General features: G+C 37.9%; 1 protein-coding gene across 1 annotated transcript in view; it reads left to right on the forward strand.

Moving 5' to 3' along the window:
• Nucleotides 1–25,258, forward strand: part of HYDIN (HYDIN axonemal central pair apparatus protein) — a 6,673,197-nt gene that overhangs the window by 3,058,876 nt on the left and 3,589,063 nt on the right. The window contains exon 33 of the mRNA XM_044079523.1: nucleotides 14,124–14,318. Within this exon, the coding sequence (XP_043935458.1) occupies nucleotides 14,124–14,318 (195 nt within the window). The remainder of the gene's footprint in view (nucleotides 1–14,123; nucleotides 14,319–25,258) is intronic.

Below are 25,258 nucleotides of genomic sequence, written 5' to 3' on the forward strand. Positions count from 1 at the left end.
AAATAAAGCCAACTATTTTTGATTATCATACCAATTATATCCTTGAATTTTTGAGTAGTTTATTTTATTTGCCAGTAGCTCAAAGTATAAAGAAATAACAAAGGGGAAAGAGGACATCACTGTCTGGTTTCCTTATTCAGTCACAACTCATCAGAGAGGAGCCCTCCTACTTTAATTTTTACCTCCAATCCATTATATATCCTCCTACTTAACCTTATTATTGTATCAGGGAATGCAAATGCTTCCATTGTCTATTCATAAAATCTCAGCTTCCTCTCCCGAATGCTTTCTTTTTGGCCCACCAACAGCAGCAGTATTTTCTTACATTCTCCTTCCCCCTGGATCATCATTGGCCTATTGATGTTCTCAAATGTTAATCTCCCCTCCACAAAATCACATTGATCCATATCTATCAATGCTAGCAGCATTTTGCCATTCTTTTAGCTATTATAGACATAAATACTTTATAATTGTGTTTTAAAATTGAAATGGTTCTGTATGAAGCTGAGTCTGATTGGTCTTGGCCATCTTTAAGTATTGCAGCCACAATAGCCTTCTTCCAGGATATTGGTTCTTCCCCTCCTTTTAAAATACTGTTAAATAAAACCTTTCAGATCTTTATCACTTTCTTCCCTTATAGTTTCCAAATTTTCACAGGAATACCATCTATTCCTGGAGACTTTCTGCAGATTGATTATATGTCCCCATTTATCTCATCTTCCCTTATCTTGACTGTTAATCTTTGAGCCTCATCTACCTCAAACCATGGCATAGCTATGTCTTCCTGAAATATTGCCATTTGTTCACTTTCTTCATTTCCAAATTTATCTGTGTTATACAAATGTTCATAACATTTCTGAAATATTTCTAATACCTCTACAGGATCATTGGTTACTTGTACTTTCTCTGGTGTAAGCCATTGTGCTAAAAGTTTCTGTTCTCTGGAGGTATTTTCAAAAAAATATCTGCTCACAGCAATCTTTCTAAACTCATGCATTTTATCCAGATACTCCATTATTTTGTGTATAGCATTCTGCAATTGTGTCTCTTCTTGCCCTGTGAGATTCTCCGCATTCTGCAGTACTTTAACCTTTTGTCAGCTCTTCTGTATAATTCATGTTACTTCTTAACTGTATCTCTTTTTCTTTAATTTCTGTCCTATTTTTAACCCCCACTTTCATTTTATCCCACTCTCTATCTATAACTTCTGAATACATTTCTATCTTCCCTAATATAATGATTTCCACTACCCATTCATTAAATTCCCCTCTTTTTAACAGGTAATTGGGAAAGTATTTCATATTTACCTCATTACCCTGCATTTTTATCTTGGCTGTTATTGGTGCATGATCTGAAATAGTTATTGGATGAGTGTCAAAGCTTTCAATTAAATGCATATGCTCCTGTGAAATATAATTTCTGTCTAGTCTAGCCCAATTATTGTGCTTTGAGGAATCATATGTAAATTCTCTCTAAGTTCCTTTTTTGGAATTCACATCTTCCATACCAAATATTTTCATAAATTTCTTCAGAAATCTATCTTCTTTTATTATATTTTCCTTTGTATATCCCCCAGGTACATCCTCACTGTTGCAAATTAAGTCACAGTCCTTACCAACAATAAGTATTATTCTTTGGTGAATGCTGATTATTTCTCCCAATATTTTCTTCAGCTCCATAATAGAAGTTTTAGGTGAAATATAAGTGCATGCCACCGTGATCCTCCTCCCTTGTCAGTAGACATTTATTAATAAAAATCTGTCAGTATTGTTTTTTTCCTTCTTCTATCACTGTTGGAGTTCATCTATCAATTAGTACAAGTACTCCCCGTTTCCTTTGTTCCTGATATTATTCTCAATATTTATTCTGAAATCCTCTCTTTATCAGATTCATATGCTTACCTCTTTCCAAATGTTTCTCCTGTAGCATTGCTACTTGAACTCTGTATATCTTCATATAATTCAATACTCTTACCTTTTTGTCTATAGGCCATTCATGTTCCAAAATAATATGGATATTGTAGCCATTTTGATATGAAGTTATTATTCTCACCTGTTATTTATTACATCTTTTTTAAAATGTCTTTTTCCATCTTTTGTGTTACATGCAGCCACTATTGTTTGACAGGTTGACCTTTTATAAAGTTATTTCTTGTCATCTCCATTTGAATGTATGTCACATTTTACATGACTTTTTGTTTTACTAAAAAAACCTCAAAAAAGATACCCTCACAACACCTTCATAACCTACTGACTTAAAACAAAAACATAAAACTATGTTTATCTTCAAATAAAGAAGTTTAACTCTACTGATTAGCACAATTTTCCTAAATCAACTGCTGCACCCACAGGCATTACCTAACCTAAAATTAAGATTGACCATGCTAAGGCGCATGTTACAGCCTGTACTACTAATTGCTGTCTGTTATTGTATTATCTTTTTTCCCCTCTCAGATGTGAAAAACATCTTGTATGTTTTAAGAAAACATTTAACTATTAGCCTTAAGAAAATGTGTACTGGCTATCTTTAAATAAAACAAAAGTATACAGTGTTCTTGTAAATCCAATAAAGTATTTACATACCAGGAAAGTAAATCTTTATCTTATTTACTTTCAATAATTTCATACTTTTATTTTTACTAAGCTGCTTGCCCTCACCAAATGATGTCCAGAAATTGTGGGCTTTATTGCCTGCACCATTAGTCAATTTATCTCCATGGAAACATAAGAACAGAATAAAATGCTGCCCTTAGCTGCAGACTTCTCAACTCACAATGAACATTTATTTGCTTAAGGAAAAGCTTAGTATATTCACAGTGATCACTTATTTTAAAGCCCACACAATTACACAAAAAAGTTAGTAGATTAAGCCAGGGGCATTAATCCAGATATTCACATATCCAAAAGTAGGAGAAACAATCACCACTCTACATATACTATAATCAGTGCACTTTTACACCCCATCCCCCACCTAGCAGCCCAAGATTACAGCATAGTAACTTAAACATGCTTTGGTCCAGTAATTCCTCTCTTTTTACATTGTAATGCCTACATTCCTTAAAACTAAAATGGAAAAAAAACTGTTTAGTATCTTTATCACATGCAAGAATCATTGAAAATGATTTGCTATATAACATGAAATGCATATCATGAAATGTTTATACCAATATCGTTAAGAAGAAAAACATGCTTTACTTTTTTCCCTTTTAGTGTCCTTTCAAAACAGTTATGACCTTATTAGTCTGTAGGCCTTGCAGTTGTAAAACTTGTTCCTTTTGATTCTTTATAGGCCCAGTGTTTGTGTAGGTTTGTGCTCAGTTCCTCAGATCTACTATTTGTTTGGCTATTTCACCTAAGAGTTACAGAGAATCTGCTGCATCTAAAACCATCTGGTGCTAAAATAATTTAAATATCATTTAGCAATTCTGTTGATTATTTTACTGTATTTCATAAGACTCCTGTATTATTTATTATGTTTCTTGCACTTTAGTAGAGTTTCAAAGTTGACATATTTCCACTGCTACTGTAGTACTTTAATTACATTGTGTCTGCTAGTTTACAGGACTGTAGTATCTAGAAATTAATTGATAAGCACCAAGGTGTTTTTAAAGTTGATTGTTTAATTGATTTTATTATTGTCAGCAAGTATTTAATGAGTTTGTAAATGTTGAATTTTATTCTGATGAAGTCCACGGACGAAAGCGGATAAATAAATTTGAAATACGCTATTTTTGCCTGGATCTACTTGTCTCTCCACCTTGGTTTTCAGTTGTTTGTTAGTTTTTTAGCACTTTTTGTTCACTGTAGTATCTAGACTGAGCTGTTTTCCTGCACTTGAGTTCTAAAACCAGTATTTTCACATTGAGTGTTTTCTAATGGCACATTTGTGGCAGAAGTATGCTGTCGCAAAACCTGTCTGAGTTGGGGGCTGCTGGATGAAAGCTTATTGTCTGTTTTCCTGACTGGTGTATAGGCCTTGCTGTTGTAAGACTTTTTTTCTCTGATTCTGTATAAGTCCAGTATTTGTGCTAAGTTGCTCTCTTGTACAACAGCAGCAGTTAGCACTGCCCTGTATAGACACAAATGCTTTCAAGATAAGCCCTTAAAATAATTAACTCTGCAACCTTCCCTGGTCCCCCTGCTGCTCTAGAAGCATCTGAGTTGTGTGCATCGTCTTGTTGGAGAGCTGCAGTTCACTCGAAGTATAGCACCCATTCTTTGTCCATGTGCTATCATCCCAGTCCTGTTAAATCTGTCCACTCTTCTGACTAGTTAAACCCACAGTAAGAATACTGAAACCATGGGTAGGCACTTTTCTGCCATCTTTGTGGACAGCCTGGTGGACATGGGCATCCTGAGGCAGTGTAACAGTTGTTTCATGTATACTGACAACCATTTGATCCAGAAACAAGCAAACACAGTATGTGAGAGATGTAATTACACTATGAAGATTGAGACATCTCTCTCGCATGCAATCATATCAAATGACAAACAGGTTGTCAGCACACAGACTCATCATTTCCCTCACTAAATAAGGTCTTGACACATAAACTCACAAATGTGGAGGTACTCACAATTAACTTAATAAAATCTCAGAGGCCTCCTCTACACTGCTCTTAGAAACCACTTGCAAACAAAATCAAGGCAACACCAACCACTACACATAAAAATACACATCACAGTGTCTCCAAAAGCAACCCCCTAAGGTGAAACACCACATATTTAAACATATTGGTCATAGGATACTCCATTGTGAGACACATGGACACTCCCCTTACCAGGTTGGATAAAGAGAGGGTTATAGGCAGTTGCCTGCCAAGGGCCAGGATTTGCAAGGCAGTCAGGCCACTCAACCACAAGTGCCAGTATGATTAAACCACAAGTACCAGTATGATCTGAAACACAGGTCCCTGGACTGTATGAAGAGAGACATGATGGACCTTCTGCATATGTGTCGCCGCCAAGTATGAACCTCGCACTGAGCAGCATTCTATCCTCACCAAAAATGATACCACAATACAAACAGAAAGATTGACATCAATAATTGGCTTAGTTATTGGTGTCATTCCAAGGGGATACAGTATTTGTCATCCTGTGATGACATGGTCCACAGACCATGGTGCTCTGTCAGAGATGGTATGCACCTGTCACCACTAGGGTTCTGAATACTAGCCAAGATATTAGTCACCCCCATTGCGCCTTTATTAGGCAATGCCAAACCAACAGACCTACCAGTGTAACAAATTCTTATAATGGCATGCTGAAGGCACTACTGCTCAATGCTAGGAGTTTTAACTAGAAACTCCACTCCTTGGAAGCTGTCCAAACCCTGCAGAGTGCTGACATCTGTGCAGTTAAAGATATGTCATTCAAGGCTGTGGAAAGCAGCACAACTGTGCAAGGCTACAGTGCCTATCACACACTCAGACCACCCTCTGAAAAGAAAAGTAATGAAAGGAGGAGGTGTTTAAAAACAATCAGACCACACTACTTGTCAAGCAGGATGACTCACTTAAGCTACTCCATATCCAGCTGACCATAGGCAAAAACCTCCACCATATCATAGCTAGCTATAGATCCCTAAATATGAACTACGTAGTACTCACAAACATGAGGGAGCATTGCACTCCCCAAGTGTAATGTCCTCATTCTTATGATCAGATTATTAATCAGTCTCCTTTGAAATAAATATAAAGGTAGAACTCTCATCTAATCCTAAAACCCTAAAGAATTTTTCCAAGGCCAATTACTTTCTATAAACTGATAACATAGGTAATTTTAAAGCTCCCCTTTAACCTGAAGACATGGAGGCCCATGCAGAAGTATACATGAATGGCCTGTACAACCACTTAAACAACTGTATAGAAACGGCAGTACTTAACCAAAACTAAACCCAGGTCTAGCCGAAAAAAACAAGTTGCCCTGGTTGGACCCCTGGCATAAGTAGATTATATAACAGGTGGAGGAAATTCCTGTCCAGAAGCAAATAGGAGAGTGTACAACAGAGAAAAATCCTTCGTTAGTCTCAGCAGGTAAACAGGGTACTAGTCAATTCCTCAAAAGCTAAATACAAGACTAAAATAGCCTCCCAAGCAAAGGATAACCAAAAAACATTTTTTCAGTTATGTCCGAAATCTTAAGGGAAAGTTGGCTGTAGATAGTACTAGCTGTATTCATCTAGAAAAAAATAGCAAACCTGCTGCCTGATAAATTCAGCTCAGATTTCACCCTGTCATCACCTCTGGTCACTTGCTATAAAATATCCTGTACCCTTACTGTGCCTTTTATCACAAAGCAACAGGTGTCACTGAACTCTCTAAAGCTAGAAACATGACATTAATGGGCCTGACGGAATCCATGACCTGGCAGACCCACTCAGATCTCTAACCACAATCTCCAAACAGACTTTAACCCAGTAGAGTGGAGGACAGCAACAGTCATCCTTTTGCACAAGGGTGTGACCATCAATAGATTCAGGAAACTGCAAAACTAAATAAATGACCAACATAAAAAATAAAAGTAAAAATGGTAACCAAGTCACACCTAAAGCCACTTTAATAACAAGGAACAAAGTTAAAAACACATTTAAAAACAAACTTAATACAAAATACTAAGCACTTTTGCCCAGTACCTCCAGGGTTTCTTCAGCATGATAAATAAAACCACCAACTTCTCTTAAATAGCTCCATAATGTCACATGATTAATTAAAATCTCAATTTTCTTAATTTTCTTAAAGGACCAACACCATATTACAAAACTGACTTGTTGACACAAAAAAATTACAGTGAATCAATACGTCTTCAAATTGCACCACTTAAGTCGTTGTTTAAAAATCATTTAAATTTATTTAAAAAATAAACAGATGTAATTCATTTGATGGCGGTACCAAAATATGGTACACAACTAAATAGACTCTCAAAGCCAAAATATACATAACTTTTTGAATCATACTTGCCCTCATTTTAATATACTCATAATTGAGCAACATTCATTGATACCCGGGGATTTTCTTGCATTCATTCTTAATTGCCACATGGTTTCTTTAACCTTCAAGAGGTTATTGTGGTCATCATCCCTCTGTTCATCACCAATTTTATCAATAACAAAGAATAAAAACCTTTTCAAATTATCACATTTGGTACTGTGTATATACAAAGCATTTGTGTTTTTTTTTTATTTTTCACGTCCCTCACATGTTCAGCTATTCTATCTCTCATCCTATGCTTAGTTTTCCCCACGTATAATGCCAGGCTGCACAAACATGTTGCCACATAAACCACCAGTCTATTATTGCAAGTACACCTTCCAGTGATTGAATATTCTTGCTAAACCCACTAATGGAAGTGTAGGGTCCATTGTTAATTTACCTGCAGTATTTACATGTACCACATTTCTTCATTTCAGATTTATGAATCCTCATATTTTTATTTTTTTTGCCTCTCAAATAAATTTTTGAAATTACTCCCTCTACTATATGTTATTTGTGGCTTGTCACTCAACAATGCTATTAAAGTGGCTTTAGGTGTGAGATTCAGGAAACTACTGACCTATAGGTCTGACTAAGCTGATATGCAAGGCTATGGAAAGGATAATCTTGGACCTGATTAACAATGACAGGATATCTCCAGACTCTAGACTCACTACAGTTCGGCTTTGTCAAGGGCAAGTCCTGTCTGCTCAGTTTGGTGGACTTCTTTGAGAAGGTCACCAAGGCCATGGATGAGGTAAAGACAGTGTATACCACCTACTTTGACCTCGCCAAGCTATTTGGCACAATACCCTACATGGCTATTACAGATAAACTCACAAAAGTAGGCATAAACCTCTATGTCACCAGATGGATAGCCAAATGACTCTCGGGTAGGATACACGTTCTCAGATTGAGGGACTCTACATCCAGCAAGAGGCCAGGCACCAGTGGAGTCCCACAGGGCTCAATGCTGGGCCCCCTTCTGTTTGGGATATACTTCTCAGATGTTAAGGAAAATGTAGATGGCCTTTGGCTGACCAAGTTTGCTGATGACTGCAAGTTGGTGACAATCGACTCCCCAGATGGTGTTGATATCCTGAATTTTTAGTGTGTATTAGTTTGCATTTCACTATCATCACTTATGCATCACTAAATGTGCTAATTGTTATATGTGTACCTGACAGTGGCTGGGATATAACCCAAACATTGTGCATTTTTAGTTATTTGTACCACGGCATTTGCCTAAGTGTTTTTGCCAGCAAATGTAACTGTTTGTTGTAGCTGTTCACCGGCAATCATTTGAAAGGGTAGGACTGCTGGAATATTCAGTTAATTTTCTTAAAAAATAGATTTATTGTTTGTTGAAATAGTTATAATTGACATAATAAGCCATACTGTGCATACCCTCACCTGCCCCCTTTACGCAGACTCTTCTCTCATACATTTCCACACTCAGTCTCCACACTCTCCTTCCCTCCCTCTTCTGTACCCTTCTCTCCCCCACCTCATCACTCACCTGCCACCTATCCTAAAACTCTGAGTAACCTCTTATCTTTCTCTTTTTATCAGGAACTACTCTCGTACCTATCACCCCCTTCACAAGCTATATAATAAAGAATACTGAAGAACCACTATAAGGGAAACTGTTACCTGCATTTCCAAAGGGACCACCATTCAGTACCTGGACTCTTACTAACACCCACATTGTGTGTGTAAACATACCTGTACTCTTCTATTTTAACAGTTATTTTTCCCCATGGTTTTGCTTACAGTTCTCTGTGTATCACCATTGGTCTTCTCCTATCTCCCTTACCATTTGTTTCTTGATCCTGGCCTTTGCTGCCCATACTTGCTTTATTGGTCATGTACCTGTACTTTTGGACCATATAGGCAACTCTTCTACTGAGCTACTTAAGACCACAGTTATGTAATCTCTCCCAACCGCTTTTACCTTTACACTCCCATGCTTCTCTCTACTCTGTCCTCCACCTAGCCAAATTCTTTGTTCTAGAAGTTTTCCTGCTTTTCTGTCCATCACAAAAGCCTCTGCCATTCCTACATTGCCATTAACATCCTCTAGCACTCTCCTGTAACACTACATTCCACTTTACTTACCTTTCCTGCTGATTGTTTTTTTTTTTACAGCAATTTCTGCTCAGAATGGACACTCTCTGTTAACAAGTCAGATTTCATCATTCGTTCTCAAAATAACACCACCATAGATGTTGTCTCCCACACTAAATTGCTAGGGGGTTTTCTTGATGAAAACCTGACATTCAACCTGCAGATCCACAATAATATTAAAAAAACAAACCAAAAACTAGGCACCCTCTACAGACACAGACACTAAGCATACTCTCACCTCAGCCTTTCTCCTTCCCTCTCTCCTGTATGGTATTCCTCTCCTTACCAATATCCAGTCCTCCTTAAAACCAAGCTTGAGTCCTGCTACAACAAGGTTACAGCCAACAAAAAAAAAAAAAACACTCCCCACCACTGCATCTCTCTGCAAGCATTGAACTGGCTCAAACTTCCAAACTATCTAATCTAGCTACAGGTAATCACAGCACACAAAATCATTTTAACCCACTACCACCCAAATAGGGCACTCAGATCCAAAAGTCAACTCTTCCAGACAAACCAAAACTCCCAGCTGGTGACATGCTTTATTCTTTCTCTATTGCCAAGCTATGGAATTCTCTCCCAATAGCTATCAGAACCTCCAACAATATCTCCTCCTTCAAAAAATCCCTGCGGCAACACCTCTCCACCCTTTGGCAATGCAGATGTCTTAATTCCCATCCATGTATAACCTGATTCCTTCACCCTAAGTCATATTGACCTTACATCCTCTCCTTTCCATATCTTCCTTCATCACTATTTAATAAACACATATGATTCTTCTAATCCTAACTTACTATCTATTGATGGCTGTTTGTTAATAAATCAGTTCCACTCTCCCCTGCACCATTTATGCTGGCTACTACTCTTAGATTACCTTGTAAATATTTCTATAGGACTGCTTATATCACTAGAATGTTCATTAATATGTTTACTTGTTCAGTATGTACCCTTAAACTGTATTATCTGTATATTGTATTTATATATCCCTTCTATTCTGTTGATTAATATTGTTCCATTTTGCTAACACTGTTTGTATGTACTAGCCATTTTGAATTTTTGTACCATTATACTAACTACCTTGTGGAGCTTTTCTCCCCAGGCCTCAACTGGAAATGTGTTCTTTTCGCCCAGTGGGCTTTCCCGGTAAACAAATGCCAATAAATAAATAAATAAGAAAGGACTGACGCAGACTAATGATTGATATCAGAGCCATGGGATCAGTCTAAATTTCAAGAAATGCATATTAGTATCCTTTAAGAAATCAAATATTCCTGCAAATTACAATATTGACTGCGCCCCCCCCCCCCCAAGAGTGGACCCAGTGCTGAGAGATCTGGGTACTCAGATAGTAATCTGAACATTGACCATCATGTGTCCACAGTGATGAAAAAATCCTTCTATGTGGCTCAGCTTATAAGTAAGGGCATGGCATCCAAATCTAAGGATGTCATAGTACCACTGTACTCAGCCCTCATCAGACCAATAGTCAAGTACAGTGCACCCTTTGGCATGTACCTCACCAGAAACCTGTAACAGATGGAGTGTTCTCAGAGGTTTCATACCATAAAAATACAGGGTATAACCAACATGTTATATGTGGATGATAGAAACCCTATCATTGTATTCAGTTTCCTACTGATTACTGAGGTGTGATCTGTGTCTGACCTAGAAGGCAGTCTTTGACAAAGCCATAATGGAAATGTTGCATATTTGTAAATGTAACTGCACAAAAGGTTGCCCATGCCAAAGATCTTAACATGATCTCTGGCACTAATAGATTATTCTGGAGAGACAGATATGTGTCCCAGAGACTGATGTCCTCTGGAACAGTCTTCCTGTTCACACGAAAAAGAACCTCTCCTAACCATCTTCAAGCACAATCTGCACCAATGGATGGCAAGTCACAAATTCACTCCTTATGGATAGAGGCAGTCTGTAAAAATTGTCAAACCCCACTTGCAGACCCTTGTTATCTTACTCTTAGGTTAGTCCAAGAAACAAGTGCCAGGGAACGTTGATACATGGTTCAGATAGTTTATTCCACAGAAGTTAAAAATCACAAAGAGTGTTCAGACCAGCAGTGTACTGTGTTAACGCTCTTAACATCAACACTTCAAATATGCGTTTTCATCCTCACACATAGGACTTCATCAGACAATATGCTTCAATTCAAACACCTGAAAGGATGACTTGAAGAAGAGCAGAGCAAAGGTCACAATTGATAAGGGATCCCAAGCCTCAGCAATGCTCACCGATCAATTGTGGCCTTTGCTCTGCTCTTCTTCAAGTCATCCTTTCAGGTGTTTGAATTGAAGCATATTGTCTGATGAAGTCCTATGTGTGAGGACGAAAACGCATATTTGAAGTGTTGATGTTAAGAGCGTTAACACAGTACACTGCTGGTCTGAACACTCTTTGTGATTTTTAACTTCTGTGGAATAAACTATCTGAACCGTGTATCAACGTTCCCTGGCACTTGTTTCTTGGATTTACTCTTAGGTTAGAAAATTGGGTAAAACTGGTTAGGCTTGTAAGGTTTTTGAGCTTTTAGCCTAGTAATTTCCTGTTATGAACCTATGAACATGAAGCAGGTCATATGACTTGCAGTCCCCCCACAAGTTTAACATAGTCAGCAAAAGTTCTCAGCTTGTTTTTCTTACAAAGCAGTACTTCACAAATGTGACTGATGCTGTATAGTCTCAAATGTATTCACTAATTTCAGTGTTTGTGTTCTTTATGTTCATCTTCATTGTCCCAACACCAGACACAAGTTCAAGTCCAGGGTACTCCCAAATTCTTCTAGTCAACTCCCATTCTTTTTTTTGTATCATGAATTTTCTTATGAAACATTGAAAAGAGTTTCTTTTGCAATTTCTCTCCAGGAGCTTTGTTATCAGAAAAAAATGAGAAGCAGAGGCCCATTCTGTTGGATGGCTCAGTTTTTGTTGGACAAACTTTTGTATTTCCTCCTTAGCCTGTTCTGCATCAAAAATGACTTTGACCCCCCAGGAATAAATATTCTAAAGACAGCTGGATACAGCAGCTTGAATGTCATACTTCTCTCTTCTGTCTGGTGTACAGTGGATAATCATTTTCATCAATCCCTCAGGCATCTCCAATTTTAAATTATTTGCCATTTTGTCAGGATCAGCTCTTTCTGCTGACATGATTGCATCTTTACTAATACAGGTATTGGCTGCTTTCTTGTGGCCAGGTTTGGAACATACACATAATGTGCTGTTTTAATTAACAAATCCTGCTGTGGAATATCAGTCCATTTGCTTGTGTGTGCTTTCATAAAATTAATAGTCTGTTCCTTCCACCTTGTCTGATATAGCAGAAAATCTCAAGTTTTCTCTACATGCTGTCCTCTAACTCTACCATTTTTTGAAATAGCTCTTTTTGAGCGGTCACATACTCAGCCAGCCTTTTGATTTTTGCAGTTTTATCAGTTCATCTGAGTAGTTGTTTTAAAGCTTCTTCCATTTTCTTTCAGTCTTTTGTTTCTTTAGTTGATATACACCTTCAGTGTTTCATTTATTTTAATCAGCTCTGAGCACATATGACTTATTTTTTCCTCTAAATTACTGGGAGATCTCTTGTACCAAAGCTGGAACTTGAACTCCTTTTTGCTGAACAGCTGCAGTATTCTTTCCAGTCAGTGTTTTCCCTTAAGTTTCTTCCTTGCTGGCATCCAGACATTGTACTTAATAGCCAGTAATTGAAGTTTAGTAAAACTGGCAGAAATACTAGCCCTTATCTATGTTTCTTTTTTCACACTAGGAAAACTGAAGTTAAGATGTTGATCAGTGTGCAGCCATCTTGGAAGTCATTTTCACAGGTTATTCTTGACCCGGCTAACACAATTTTTCACTTATAATGAACTTTATTTCTTTTTTTCTTCCATGGCTATCACTCCTAAACAGATCACACTTCAACTCAACAAGATATTCAAGTTCAAAACCATAATTTCAAAAGTCTCAGACAACATGGTGGATAGAATTGTAATTCCAAATAACAGTTCATTTTGTTTACAAGTACTACAGACTTTAAAAAAATGCAAAAGACCTACTGAAAGAAAAGTAAAATAAATTTGTTTCAGAGATTATTAATCATGAGTTAGATCCTTTTTATTGCCTACTTATTTTACTGATATAAGGCTTATTCTTTAAGTTAAAGTTTGTTAATTACCTGATTCAGCTATGGCTTATTTATTAATTAAGGTTCATATTTCTACAATCTCAGGTTATCTACTAGCTGTCTTAGTTTTTTTGGGTATGGTAGTACTGCTTAGAAATCCACAAAGTGTTATGCTTTAATTTTACACTGACCCAACATGAAGACATTGGTACAGTTTTGTATGAGGTAATTTAACATAACAGTAGATCTTTGAGGGGCTACTGTAACAATAAAGCCTGTGCCCCTCCATCCCTTTGCCTCTTCCTCATGCTACCTTTATACATATGTTAATGTTTTTTCTAAGTGCATTACTTATTATTTAAGGGACAGCCTGCTGTTAGGGCTGTAATGGCCATTAAGAACTAAACAGTGCTTCTTGCAATCCTGACTTTATATGGAGCCATGCACAACTGCTAGTGTTTTGAGAAATAGGTGCAGTACAAACACTAATCTTCACAAAGACTGAACCACAGATGGTGAAGTTGCTAACAGGATTGAAAATAGATAATATGGGAAAAGCCAAAATGTTACAATTTAGTGCAACAAAAAACACTCTTTGAAGAACTGTTGTTATGGTGAGTATACTTACAATTGCATGTTTGCATTTTGTCTAAGTGCACAGCTACAGCATGAAAGTTATTGATCTGAGATAGATTGAATATGACCAGTTTGCAGTTCACTGTGTGCTTTTAGCCAGTATGCTAAGTCATCTTCCATACTGGTAGGCTTTAATAGCACCTTGTCAGAGAATGTTATACAGCAAATCTAAATCTAGAAACATTACTTCCTTTGTCAGAACTCCAGATAATGTTACAATTTTATACAGTCATTTTTCTTCTTCCATTTCCAGACAACTGGTGGCCCAATTGTTCACATCCTCTTGCGTGCTGTAGTAACAATGCCATTCCTCACTGTGTCCAGTGACAAGCTGGAATTTGGTGCAATACAGTGTGGTCAGTGTCAAGTATTAACTATTCAGCTTTACAACCCTCTTCAAGTTGAATGTGAGTGGACCATCAGTGATCAACAGAAACAGAAGAAACAGGTAAAATTTCTCCAGCTGAGTACATGGAGTAATTCAATGCCGTAAGGCACTCCTTTGTACTTTATTTCATAAGGATAATGCATAAACCATAAGAATTTTCCACAATTATAGAACTTTATCTAGAGATTCTTGCATCCAGGAATACCTTCTGAGGCAATTGTTAATGTTATGTTGAAGCATGTATGTGTGGACTTTGTAACTTGTCCTGGCATTTATTTTTAGAAATATCAAACTGATTAGTTTTGCTGTTTGCAATTAATTTTAAGAAAACTAGCATTAAAGTGATAACACTCAACAGCAACAAACTGTATGAAGTTCTCTATAAAGACCTCACCACAATTTGTCAGATTATGTTGCTGTTTCATTCACAGAATGGTGATGCTGAACAGGTTGTCAACCCACATATTACACCACCTGCATAAACCACACTTTCAACACATAAACCATCATATGCAGAGGTACTCTGCAGAAATTAACCTAAACACCAGAGACCTCCGAGACACAAACATGCTACACCTAATACAGTACCTACAGCACTCAATGCACATAAAACCATAAGCACAAATGTCTCACCAAACAAGACCCTAAGGTAAAGCACATCTAAGCCAATTTTTTTGGTCATAGGCGATTCTAAAGTGAGACACACAGATGTCCCACTCACCAGGCTGGACAAGGAGAAGGTTACTGTCAGCTGTCTTTTGGGTGCCAGGATCCACCAGATCACACACGCATTCAGGTCTCTCCACAGCAAGTAAAATTATGACTCATTCGTAGTTCATGTTGGTGTGAATGACTTGAGACGTACCTCACTGGCCAATATGAAGTGAGAGAGAGACATGACTGAGCTCTCTGAATGTATCTCAGGCAGGTGTTTCTATAGCCTTGAGCAGCATACTACCTTCACCTCAGGTGATACTGCAATATAAAGAAAAAATGATTGACTTCAACAATTGGCTTAGTTTCTGGTGTCATTCTAAGGGGATCCAGTGCCTGTCAGATTGGGATGACATGATTGATAGACCACTCTGCTTTGCCAGAGATGGTCTTCATCTATCACCTCTGGGATTTCAGTTACTGGCTAAGGCTCTTGCCTCCCCATAATGCCTTTTTTGGCAATGTCACAACAACAGAATTCCTGACACAAAAAATATTTTCAAAAACATCCTCAAGGTAATGCTGCTAACCCTAGGAGTCTACACCTAAAACTGCACTCACTGGAAGCAGCCCTCACCTTAGAAGATGATGACATCTGTGCAGTCACAGAGACTTGGTTTAAGGCTGTGGAAAGCATCCTGGACATACCGGGTTATAAGGCCATCTACGTAGTCAGACCACAAACTGAAAGGGTGAGACCTAATGGAGGTGGAGTATCAATAATCATCAATGATAAATACACCTCTAGATTGGTTAAACAAAATTATTCCCTTAAACTAATCCAGGTCCAATTGACTGTAGTTAAGACCCCTTTCCAAATTAATGCCAGTTGTAGGACCCTCTCCATGAACCAGGATATCTACACTGCATACTTGGATCTTCTTGAACTTCTCAAGACACAATCAGACATCCTGGTTCTAGGTGACTTTAACTACCCATCCATAGATTGGGTAACTTCTATATGTGTACTAACACACTTTCCCAAAGATTCTTGGACTTCATCAACTCCAATGCCCTGGACCAGTTGTTTGACACCCCCACAAGGGGCCCAAATATTCTGGATCTGGAACTCATTAACATGGTTGATCGTTGCACCATTCCATGTATGCATCCCTCCATAGTGAGGTCTGATCAGGAATCAGTCTTATTAGAAGTAGAAATAACATCTGACCCCCCTATTAACAGCAACTAGACTAAAAAACTTCTCCAATGCCAATTACAACCTAATATATGATGGAATTAATAGCTTCTTAACCTCTGCCCTCACTGATGGCATAAACACCTATACTGGGATTTACACCAGTGCCTTGTATAAGCATCTATACAAATGTATTGACTCAGCCATATCTGATAGGATCCAAACAAGATCCTCAAGAAAGAACAAGCCTGACTGGTGCTGGTGGACATCCACCATTAACAGGTTATAGAATAGAAGAAAGAAATTACTTTCCAAGAGCAGGAAGGAAGCATTCCCTTCTCAGCTTAAACAAGCAAATAAAACATGGCACTCAAAAGCTAACTATGAATCCAAATTAGCCTCCTTCACTAAGGAAAACCATAAGGCCTTCTTTAGCTACATCAGAAATCTTGAAGGAAAAACCCAGATCTGCAGAGAACTGGTTGTTAATGGCACCGCATATACTGAACCCCAGAAGTAGCCAACCTGCTAGCTGACAGGTTCAGTGAAAACTTCTCCCCCTTGTCCCCACCACATATCTCCCAAAGCATCCCTACCACCTGCCCTCCACCTAGTATCTCCAAGGAGCAGGTTGTAAATGCTGTCTCCAAAGCCAAAAACACAGCCTGATAATATCCCAGGCTGCATTCCAAATGGATTAAAACAGGAAGTAGCTGCACCACTGGGTACTCTTTTTAACCACAGTCTAACCAATGGTTTTGCACCTGCTGAATGGAAAACAGCACACATCATCCTGTTACATAAAGGAGGCAACTCCACAGACCCTGAGAAATATAGACCCATAAACCTGCCCATCCTAATCTGCTATGGAAAGAATAATCATGGATCTTATCAGCAAAGATATAGAATACCTCCAAACATTCAACCTGACTCACTTTGGCTTCATCAAAGGGAGATCCTGCCTCTTAAACTTGGTGAACTTCTTTGAGACAGTCACCAAAGCCCTGGACAAAGGCAAATCAGTGCATATGGCCTACCTGGATCTGAACAAGGCGTTTTACACTATTCCCCCCTCAGGCATCATTGATAAACTCACCCAGCTGGAGTTTAACCCATATATTGTCAGGTGGATTGCAAACTGGCTCATCGATAGAACACACACAGTCAAAATAGGTGACTCTGCCTCCACCAGCAGACTTGTAACCAATGTTGTTCCACAGGGATTGGTACTGAGACCCCTGTTGTTTGGAATCTACTTTTCATTTATACAGAGTAAAACAAAAGGCCTATGGCTGACAAAGTTTGCTGATGATTGCAAAATGGGTATAGTCATTGAGTCCCCAAACTATGTCAGCATCCTACAAGAGGGAATCACACAGACAAATGACTGGTGCCAAAGTCATGAACCGAAACTCAATCCAAAAAAAATGCATTATCATCCCCTTTGGCAAGGGCAACATCCCTGCAGATTACCACATTAACAACACCACCACCCTAAGCATGCAATCAGTGGTGAGAGATACACAGGTTGACAGCAACCATTCGTTTGACAACCATATCTCCACAGTGGTAAGAAAGGCTTTCTGTGTTGCCCACCTCATAATTAAGGGCATTGCATCCAGAACAAAAGAAGTTATAATCCCCCTGTAATTCTCACACATCAGGCCAATAATAGGGTACAGTGCTGCCTTTGGTATATACCTTGCCAGGCACCTGCAGCAACTGGAAAGACCTCAAAGGTTTCTTGCAAAGAAAATTCAGGGCGTTCAGCATATGTCATATGTTGACAGACTGAAATCAGTGTCACTATACACTGTCTTACATACTACTCAGAGGTGACCTCTGTCTTGTGTATAAAGCAATCATAGATCCTGCTCTAATGAAAATGCTGCACATTCATAAATCAAATGGTATAAGATGCACTCGCTGTAGGGAACTCCACCTGGAATGTGACATCAACAGAACTTGCTGGAGAGACAGTTATGTCTCACAGAGGTTACCTCTCCTCTGGAGCAAACCTTCAATTCAGGTGAAGCAGAGTCCCTTGCTGACCGTAATTAAGCATAATTTGGATGATTGGATGGGAAACCACAAGTTCACCCAGGGAGTTTCACTTGTATCTCTCTTGGACAGGGGCAGTAGCTGTTGACTTAGTTCCACTTAATACCTTGATATTCTTGGGAACAGGGGTTGTACTTGGATAAACTTGTATTAAGGGCCCTAGGGCCATTAGCCTAGCGACTTGCTATGATCCTATGATTTCTCCTTCTTCGGCTGATTTTTTTCAAGTTACTGAGTTATTTCTTTTTCCAGACCCAGGATCTTTATACAGTGGCAAGATAACTTCATTTTTTGTGATAAGAGGTCAAATCAATTTACTACCAATGAGAAAGGCTGCTCAAATAGTAGCGATATTAGTTAACCTTCCTTAAGCAATCTATTTTTTAACCATGTTTCATTATTTCAATTTTGTTTGTGCAGCTAACACTTGAAAAAATCCTTACTGCATCTTCTAATGTAAGGTTACAACTGTCTTTTTGCATGGTCTTATATATCTTTGAATGGTATTGTAGTTTTGTCCTGAATAGTGGTTGGCATCTTTTCCATACCCACCTTAATAAAATGTTAGGATTACTAGCTTATTGCTGCCTAAGGCCCCTTGTGAAGAGACTCACTGATTTCCTCTTTTCTGAAATGAAACAAAACAAAGCCAAAAAAAAAGACACCGTTGAAGAAATATCATTCTGTTACTGGTTGGGGTAACCATTGAAGTTATTCAAGTATTTATCAGACTTGACAAACAGCCCCATGCAGTGGCTCAATTACTTTCTTATCAGTATTTCTCAGCGTATGTTGCTGTCCTTGGTAATGGGTGCAAACCCTAACACTGCCCCTCTCCCCAACCCTACACCTTTAGGTCATTAAAACCTTCCCGTAATACTGTCACTACACAAAACAGACTCAGACATACACACAAATAACGCCACTAACCTGACCATTACCCTAAAGTACACAGATTCAGACACAAACACACAACACCCATCCTTCAGTCACCACTGACCCAAACCTTAACTCAAACACACACACACACACACACACACACACACACACACACACACACACACACACACACACACACACACACACACACAAAAACCCAACTTACCTGTATCAAAATTCTGTACGTTTGACATCTCCATCATTCAGCCTTCCACACCTTTGACATGTCCAACATTTGGCCATCCTCACTGTCGACATAAAATCATATCCCAGCCTTTGTCTAACAAATATATGTTTAGTCAAATGCAGGGGAACCATACATATCTATATTTTTAACTGTGTTTGATCTGTGTGTCAGACCAGCATGGTTTGACCCTGGAGAGTATTTTTTTTTAATCCCCAGCCTTAAGGCATAAAATTGAGACGACAGATTGTGAAATTATAAATGAACATACCAAATAAAGGAAAGAGAGTCAAACAAAACTGTTTACACATCTAAACATAAATAGTCATCAAATAAGGATAACAGTAGCAAGTTTCATCTAGCTGTATCCATGGATTGGCTACCTGTGTTGTAAATAATTGACTAAACATAAAAGTAACATATTAAAAACTAGAAATTAGAATGAAGTGAAGGAATACTGCTCTTCCAGATGCCTGACAGTAATGGCTATAAGACTACGGTCCAAAACAAAAGTGACAGTAGGATTAAAAGAATGTAGAAATACATGGTAAAAACATATTGTAGCCAAATGATGATTAACTAGCAGAGAGAACGAGAGAGAGTAAAGCTGAGTACTTCTGAGAAACCAACCAAAAATATCCAGTTATGTCACCCTTAGTGAGAATTATGATGTTATTTGAAAAGTAAAATCACTAAGAAGCACATAAAGTCATCTAGCAATGATCTGTCATTATTTTTATTTTATTAGTTCATAGATGAGCACTAGACTAACTGCCCTTGTGTGCCATTTTAAGCCTAGCCAATTTCCCTTTTTGTGATCAAAATAACCTATCCCATTTGGTTATAGATTGGCCCTATCCATTATGTTTACCTTTATGGATTTATTTATTTATCTAGTTATTTATTTATTTTTTATTTATTTATTTACCCTTTGTTGAATGAATTAGTCCCACTAGGTCAGTAGACTCTTTTCAGTGGAGACCCGTGGTAGGATAGATAGCAGGGGAAATTTGGCCCATTCGCTTGGGAACTTCCCCCAACTCTCTTACTCTAGGTGGCAGAAGGCTATAGTCACAGGAAAGAGGGAGGAGGAAATGCTGCTGGAGAAATGGCAGATGTAGCAGGGTACAAAATTAAAGGTGATAGAGGAAGGAGGTCTGCAAACTGAAAAAGTGTTGCAAATGTTCAAGGCAAATAAACCAGATGATGAATCAGTGTTTTTTTATGTGATATTGTAGACAAATGTGTGCAGGAATCTTCTGATGTAAAAGCTAAGACTACTTTTGGTGATACTGGTAATTCAGAAAGTGCAGCAGGCTGTTACAGTAATTGAGAAACTATTAAAATGACTTCAGTAAAACATAGTTGATAATACTGATTTAGTGTTTTTGAGGCCGTAGGGGAGTGGCAAAAAAGAGTACTGAGCAGAGAAATTCATATGTTCAGGCTGTGAGTGCTGGGCGGCCAGTTAATCAATTAACAGTGCATACAACAAGAGAAAGGAAGAAACAGATTGTAGGAATGTTGCAACGGAAAGGGACTTCTGTAGACAGGTATGTTTGGGACACTGTTGTGCCTTTTGGCTACACTTGTAAAGACATTATACATTTAGGAAATGAAGCCTTGCTTGAAATAACATTTGAAAAATTTGCATTAGCAGAGAAAATTGCAAGGCTGTGTGACACTAATGTTTTTGTAAGCCTGGAAAAACTTTTTTTCATCAAAGAACTTTAATACAAAAAAAAAAAACTTACTGTGCAGTTTAGAACTGGTGATACAAAAAAAATGGACTTTGAACAGTGCTGTCATGCCTATATGAAATAATAAAAAAATGATGATGACATGTTTGAAATGGGATATGGGAGTTATTGGTTTCAACTGTGAAAGGAGGAGATATTCTCATACAAATAGTGTAATTAATATTGTTAGAAAAAGGGGAAATGTGAAATTTTGGAGGCAGCCAAAATGTGTTTTTGTTTTGGGGAAGATAATGATGTAGATCAAAAGTGTACAGAGAGAATAATAATGCGGTGAAAGAGATTATTCTGTTAAAAACTGGGACTAAATGTAGAAAATGTAATGAAACAGGACATGTTTGGTTTGACTCTGCAATATTATTAGAGCAGGAAGAAATTAAAATGAAATTAGCAGAATTGCTGAGTTTCAGAGTAAAAACAGTGAAGGAGACAACTGAATAATAAGAAAGATAAACAAAAATAAAATTGTTCATTTTGATAATGTAGATAAAAAGGACTAAGTAAGTAGGAGTGGGTGACGAACCTGAAGTGGGGGAGAAAGAAGGGGATCATAAATACTATGTGTAGAAGTGGCATGTTTGTGAAGCATTACAATAAGATGTAGAGGAAGGAGGAGATGGTATGGATGGAAGAAAGGGTGAATGTGATGGGAACTAGACCTAGCAAAAAATTGAATTAAGAAGATTAAGAAAGCTGCAAAGAAGTGTATAGGATCATTTTTCCATTGTAACAGTGAATGTTAACAACATAAAAAGCAAAGTTAGGAAAATATTGGAGTCTAAATTGTGTAATGAAGTAAATACTGATGGATATGTGTTTGATATCACAGACACTACAAGGCCAAATTAAGGTCTTATTTGCGGGGGGAGTACAGGTAATGATATCTGCTCAGCAGTTTTAATCGTGTTGAAAGAAGGAAGTCTTAAACTGATATATATAATGAAAGTTATTCCAGGCAGGGTAGTTCCAAGATAAGATATGAGATGAAGTGGAGGGGTGCTTACAGTTGCGGATGCTAATATGATGATAGGAAAAATGGCAGAACTGTTAAAAGGAATTAAAAACAACATGAAGTAAACATTTATGTATTAATAGTACGAGATTTTTAACTGTAACATCGGGAAAGAGTTGGAAAAATAGCTCAGGCTGTAATATTGTGTAGGGAGATGATGAGATTCGGGCAGTTAAGGTTAGGCAAAGAAAGGTACTTCACTTTGAGAAGGGGAGGTAGAGCAGAAAATGATTATTATCAGAAGGGTGACAGAAAAAAAAATAAAGTGGAAAGTGGTCTTTTCTGATCATTTAATGGCGTAGGACAGAATTGGGGAAGAGGAAAACGTGTTAAAGAATGCAGTGGGATTAAGAAATTGACAGGGAATATAATAGATAGATATAATAAAATAAAAAATAAGTAGAATAAGTGGTTTGTGGGAAGATCGTGAGAGTATGACACCATTTTGAAGAAACTGGTCAGAATGTTAGATATTTTCAAGGAGAAATGTAGACTTTTTTATTACAATGACAAAGGGAAGTAAGGGGATTAATGAAAAATAACTGTAGGCAAATAAACAGCATAAATATTGTGGGGGGTCAGGAGAAAGGATGCATAATGAAACAGATATATGAGCGGAATAAGGAATACATAGGAGCAGAAGTGGGTGGTTAGAGAGAAAAAAAAGGAAGAGCTGACACCTTTGTTTAGCAAAAGTGTAAAATATGAGGAAGGAAGAGTGGATAAATGAAAAGGGAGAAATACATGAGAGTCAGGAAGGTATTTTAAAAGTAGATGATATGTGGTAGTAATAGATGAGGAAATAAAGAACTGGAGAAGGAGATAATTAAAGAGTTAGATAAGGTATTAAATTTATTTAAAGAAATACCTTTCCATGCCAGGATGGTTTAGGATATGATTAGTTATAAAACAAATTAGAAAAAGAGGAAAAGCTTTTGTTTGTGAATGTATTAAATGAATGGGTAAGTGAGTGGGGTGTAAAGTGAAGACATATGTGATGGTGTTATAAAATTTATTTTTAAAAGGAAAGGGGGAGAAAGAAAAGATAAAGTACAGTTTTCTAAATCTTACCAAAACAATAGATGTGCTTCTTTTCATTGTTACAGTATTCCTTACATAAGGGATTTCCAAACAGTATACCAAAGCTTTTAGTATTTACAAGTGCCATGCATCACACAAATTTCCCTGCTCAAGTCATAGAGCATAAAGGTGATTTATGGACGCACACACTTCAGAACTGAAAAGCTTCAGGAGGAACAAAATGTCCCTGGGGACCAAGAGAAACATGTGCATCCAGAAGGAGAAAAGAGAGAAGAAACCATGGCCAGGAGGGCAAGGAGGACAGGTTTAACCAGAGCATAGGGAGCAAGAAGGAGGGAGCAAATACTGCAACAGTGAAGTGAATGATACCTACTGTTATGGTAAGATTTTACAAAACTGTACCATGTCCTTCCATATCACTGTTGCAGTATTCCTTATGTAAGCGAGAGTACAAAAAATCAAGAGGAAACCTGGCAGGAGGATGGGATTGAGAAGCCCTCAAGAAACCCATGCAGAAAAGCTCTGGTACAGACAGCTCTAGTCCTGAAAATAACATCCAACTTATAATGCTTGCAGCTTTTCTCCATGGGCCTCCACTGAAAATGGGCTTCTACTAAGTTTGACTTGCCCGGTAATCAAATGCAAATAAATAAATGCTTAGTGAAGGTGTGGACAGAAGACCAAGTAGCAGCCTCAAGGACTGCAGTGGAATCCATCCTTTTGAAAAAAAAAGCACCAGATGAAGCAACAGATCTGGTAGAGTGAGCCTTTACTGAAGAAGAAAGATATTTGCCATGAAAAAAATAACAAAAAGAAATGGCTTTAGAACTGTAGGAAGAGATGGTCTACTTAGAAGCAGCTAAGCACAAAGACCTGGGATGATAAGAGACAAAAGTCTGCTCAGATTTGCAAAGAACTTTACATGTGATGTTGTCCTATCTCACCTTCGTTCTTCACTGGTTGGGTATGGAACAGATCCTCGGTTCTGACTCGGCCTAATATAAAAGCTCGAGGTCTTCATGCCCTAGGAACGCTCCCCAGATCTTGCTTGCCGCTAAACAGATCGGGTGCTTCCATATTGGCTCTGGCTAAGTGGGAAACTTCTTTATTCATTAGTAGAATATTTTGTCCTTTGCTTGTTTTAAAAAACTTAGTAATTAGAGTTTTATTACATATTAGTTAGCTCAGAGTGTTCATTGTTGTTCTTTGTGCTTCTGGACGTCGTTTTACCGATGGCCTTTGTTCCCTTCTCTATCCCAGCTTAAATTCTCTCTTTCAAGCCCATTTTAGTTAGAGGGCTTCCTTTTCATATATTTTATTAACATACAAGCTCATTTAAGATTTGAGAGTCTTATTAGGTGAATTATTGTCTCATATCATTTCCTGTTCTAATTTAAAGCATCAGCTCATTTGAGTTAGAGGGCTGCCGTTGCCCATTTGAATTAGAGGGCTACCTTTGTTTCTTCCCTTTCCCTTATCACTAGGCAGCTTCGTTTAAGTTAGAGAACTGCCACCCCTTCCCTTTTTCTGCTGTAATTTTTAAGGTTGTTTCTTCCTGCTGTTTAAAAAAAAATAATATATATATATATATATATATATATATATATATATTATAGTGATAGTATTGGTCTTTTCTTAGCTATACTGTTAAGTTGTTTGTGGTCATTCTGGTTATATTTGTGATTGACTGTTGTGTACTGGATATGTCTAAAGAATGCAAAGAAAACAAACCCTCTAGGTTCAAGAAGTGTGTGAAGTGTAGCCAGAAGATGTCTATAACTGATGGTCACACCATTTACGTATACTGCATTGGAGCAGTGCATCTACAAGAATTCTGTGCCATTTCTCACTCCTTCAGTTCAAGAGTGCTGCTTGAGAGAAAAAACAAACATAGTGAGAAGTTTACTGAAGCCCCCCTTCACTGAAGCACTTGAAGAAGGTCAGGGCACTTCAGAATTGGCCAAGTCTCCTTCCTCAAGGTCCGACAAGTCTGGAAAGAGGTCATCTCCTTCTTCTGGTCAGTTAGAGTCAGCTAAAAAAAAAATGACCAAAGTAGTATCTCCGGATCCGAAGACTGCTGTGCTCGGAAAATCTCCTTCATTGGCTCCATCTTTGTCTGCCGATGTAGTTTGAATTATGGAGTTGGTCCCCGGA

The sequence above is a fragment of the Protopterus annectens genome, chromosome 8.part0 (assembly GCF_019279795.1).
Source record: "Protopterus annectens isolate FY-2018-M chromosome 8.part0, PAN1.0, whole genome shotgun sequence".
Taxonomy (NCBI): Eukaryota; Metazoa; Chordata; order Ceratodontiformes; family Protopteridae; genus Protopterus; species Protopterus annectens.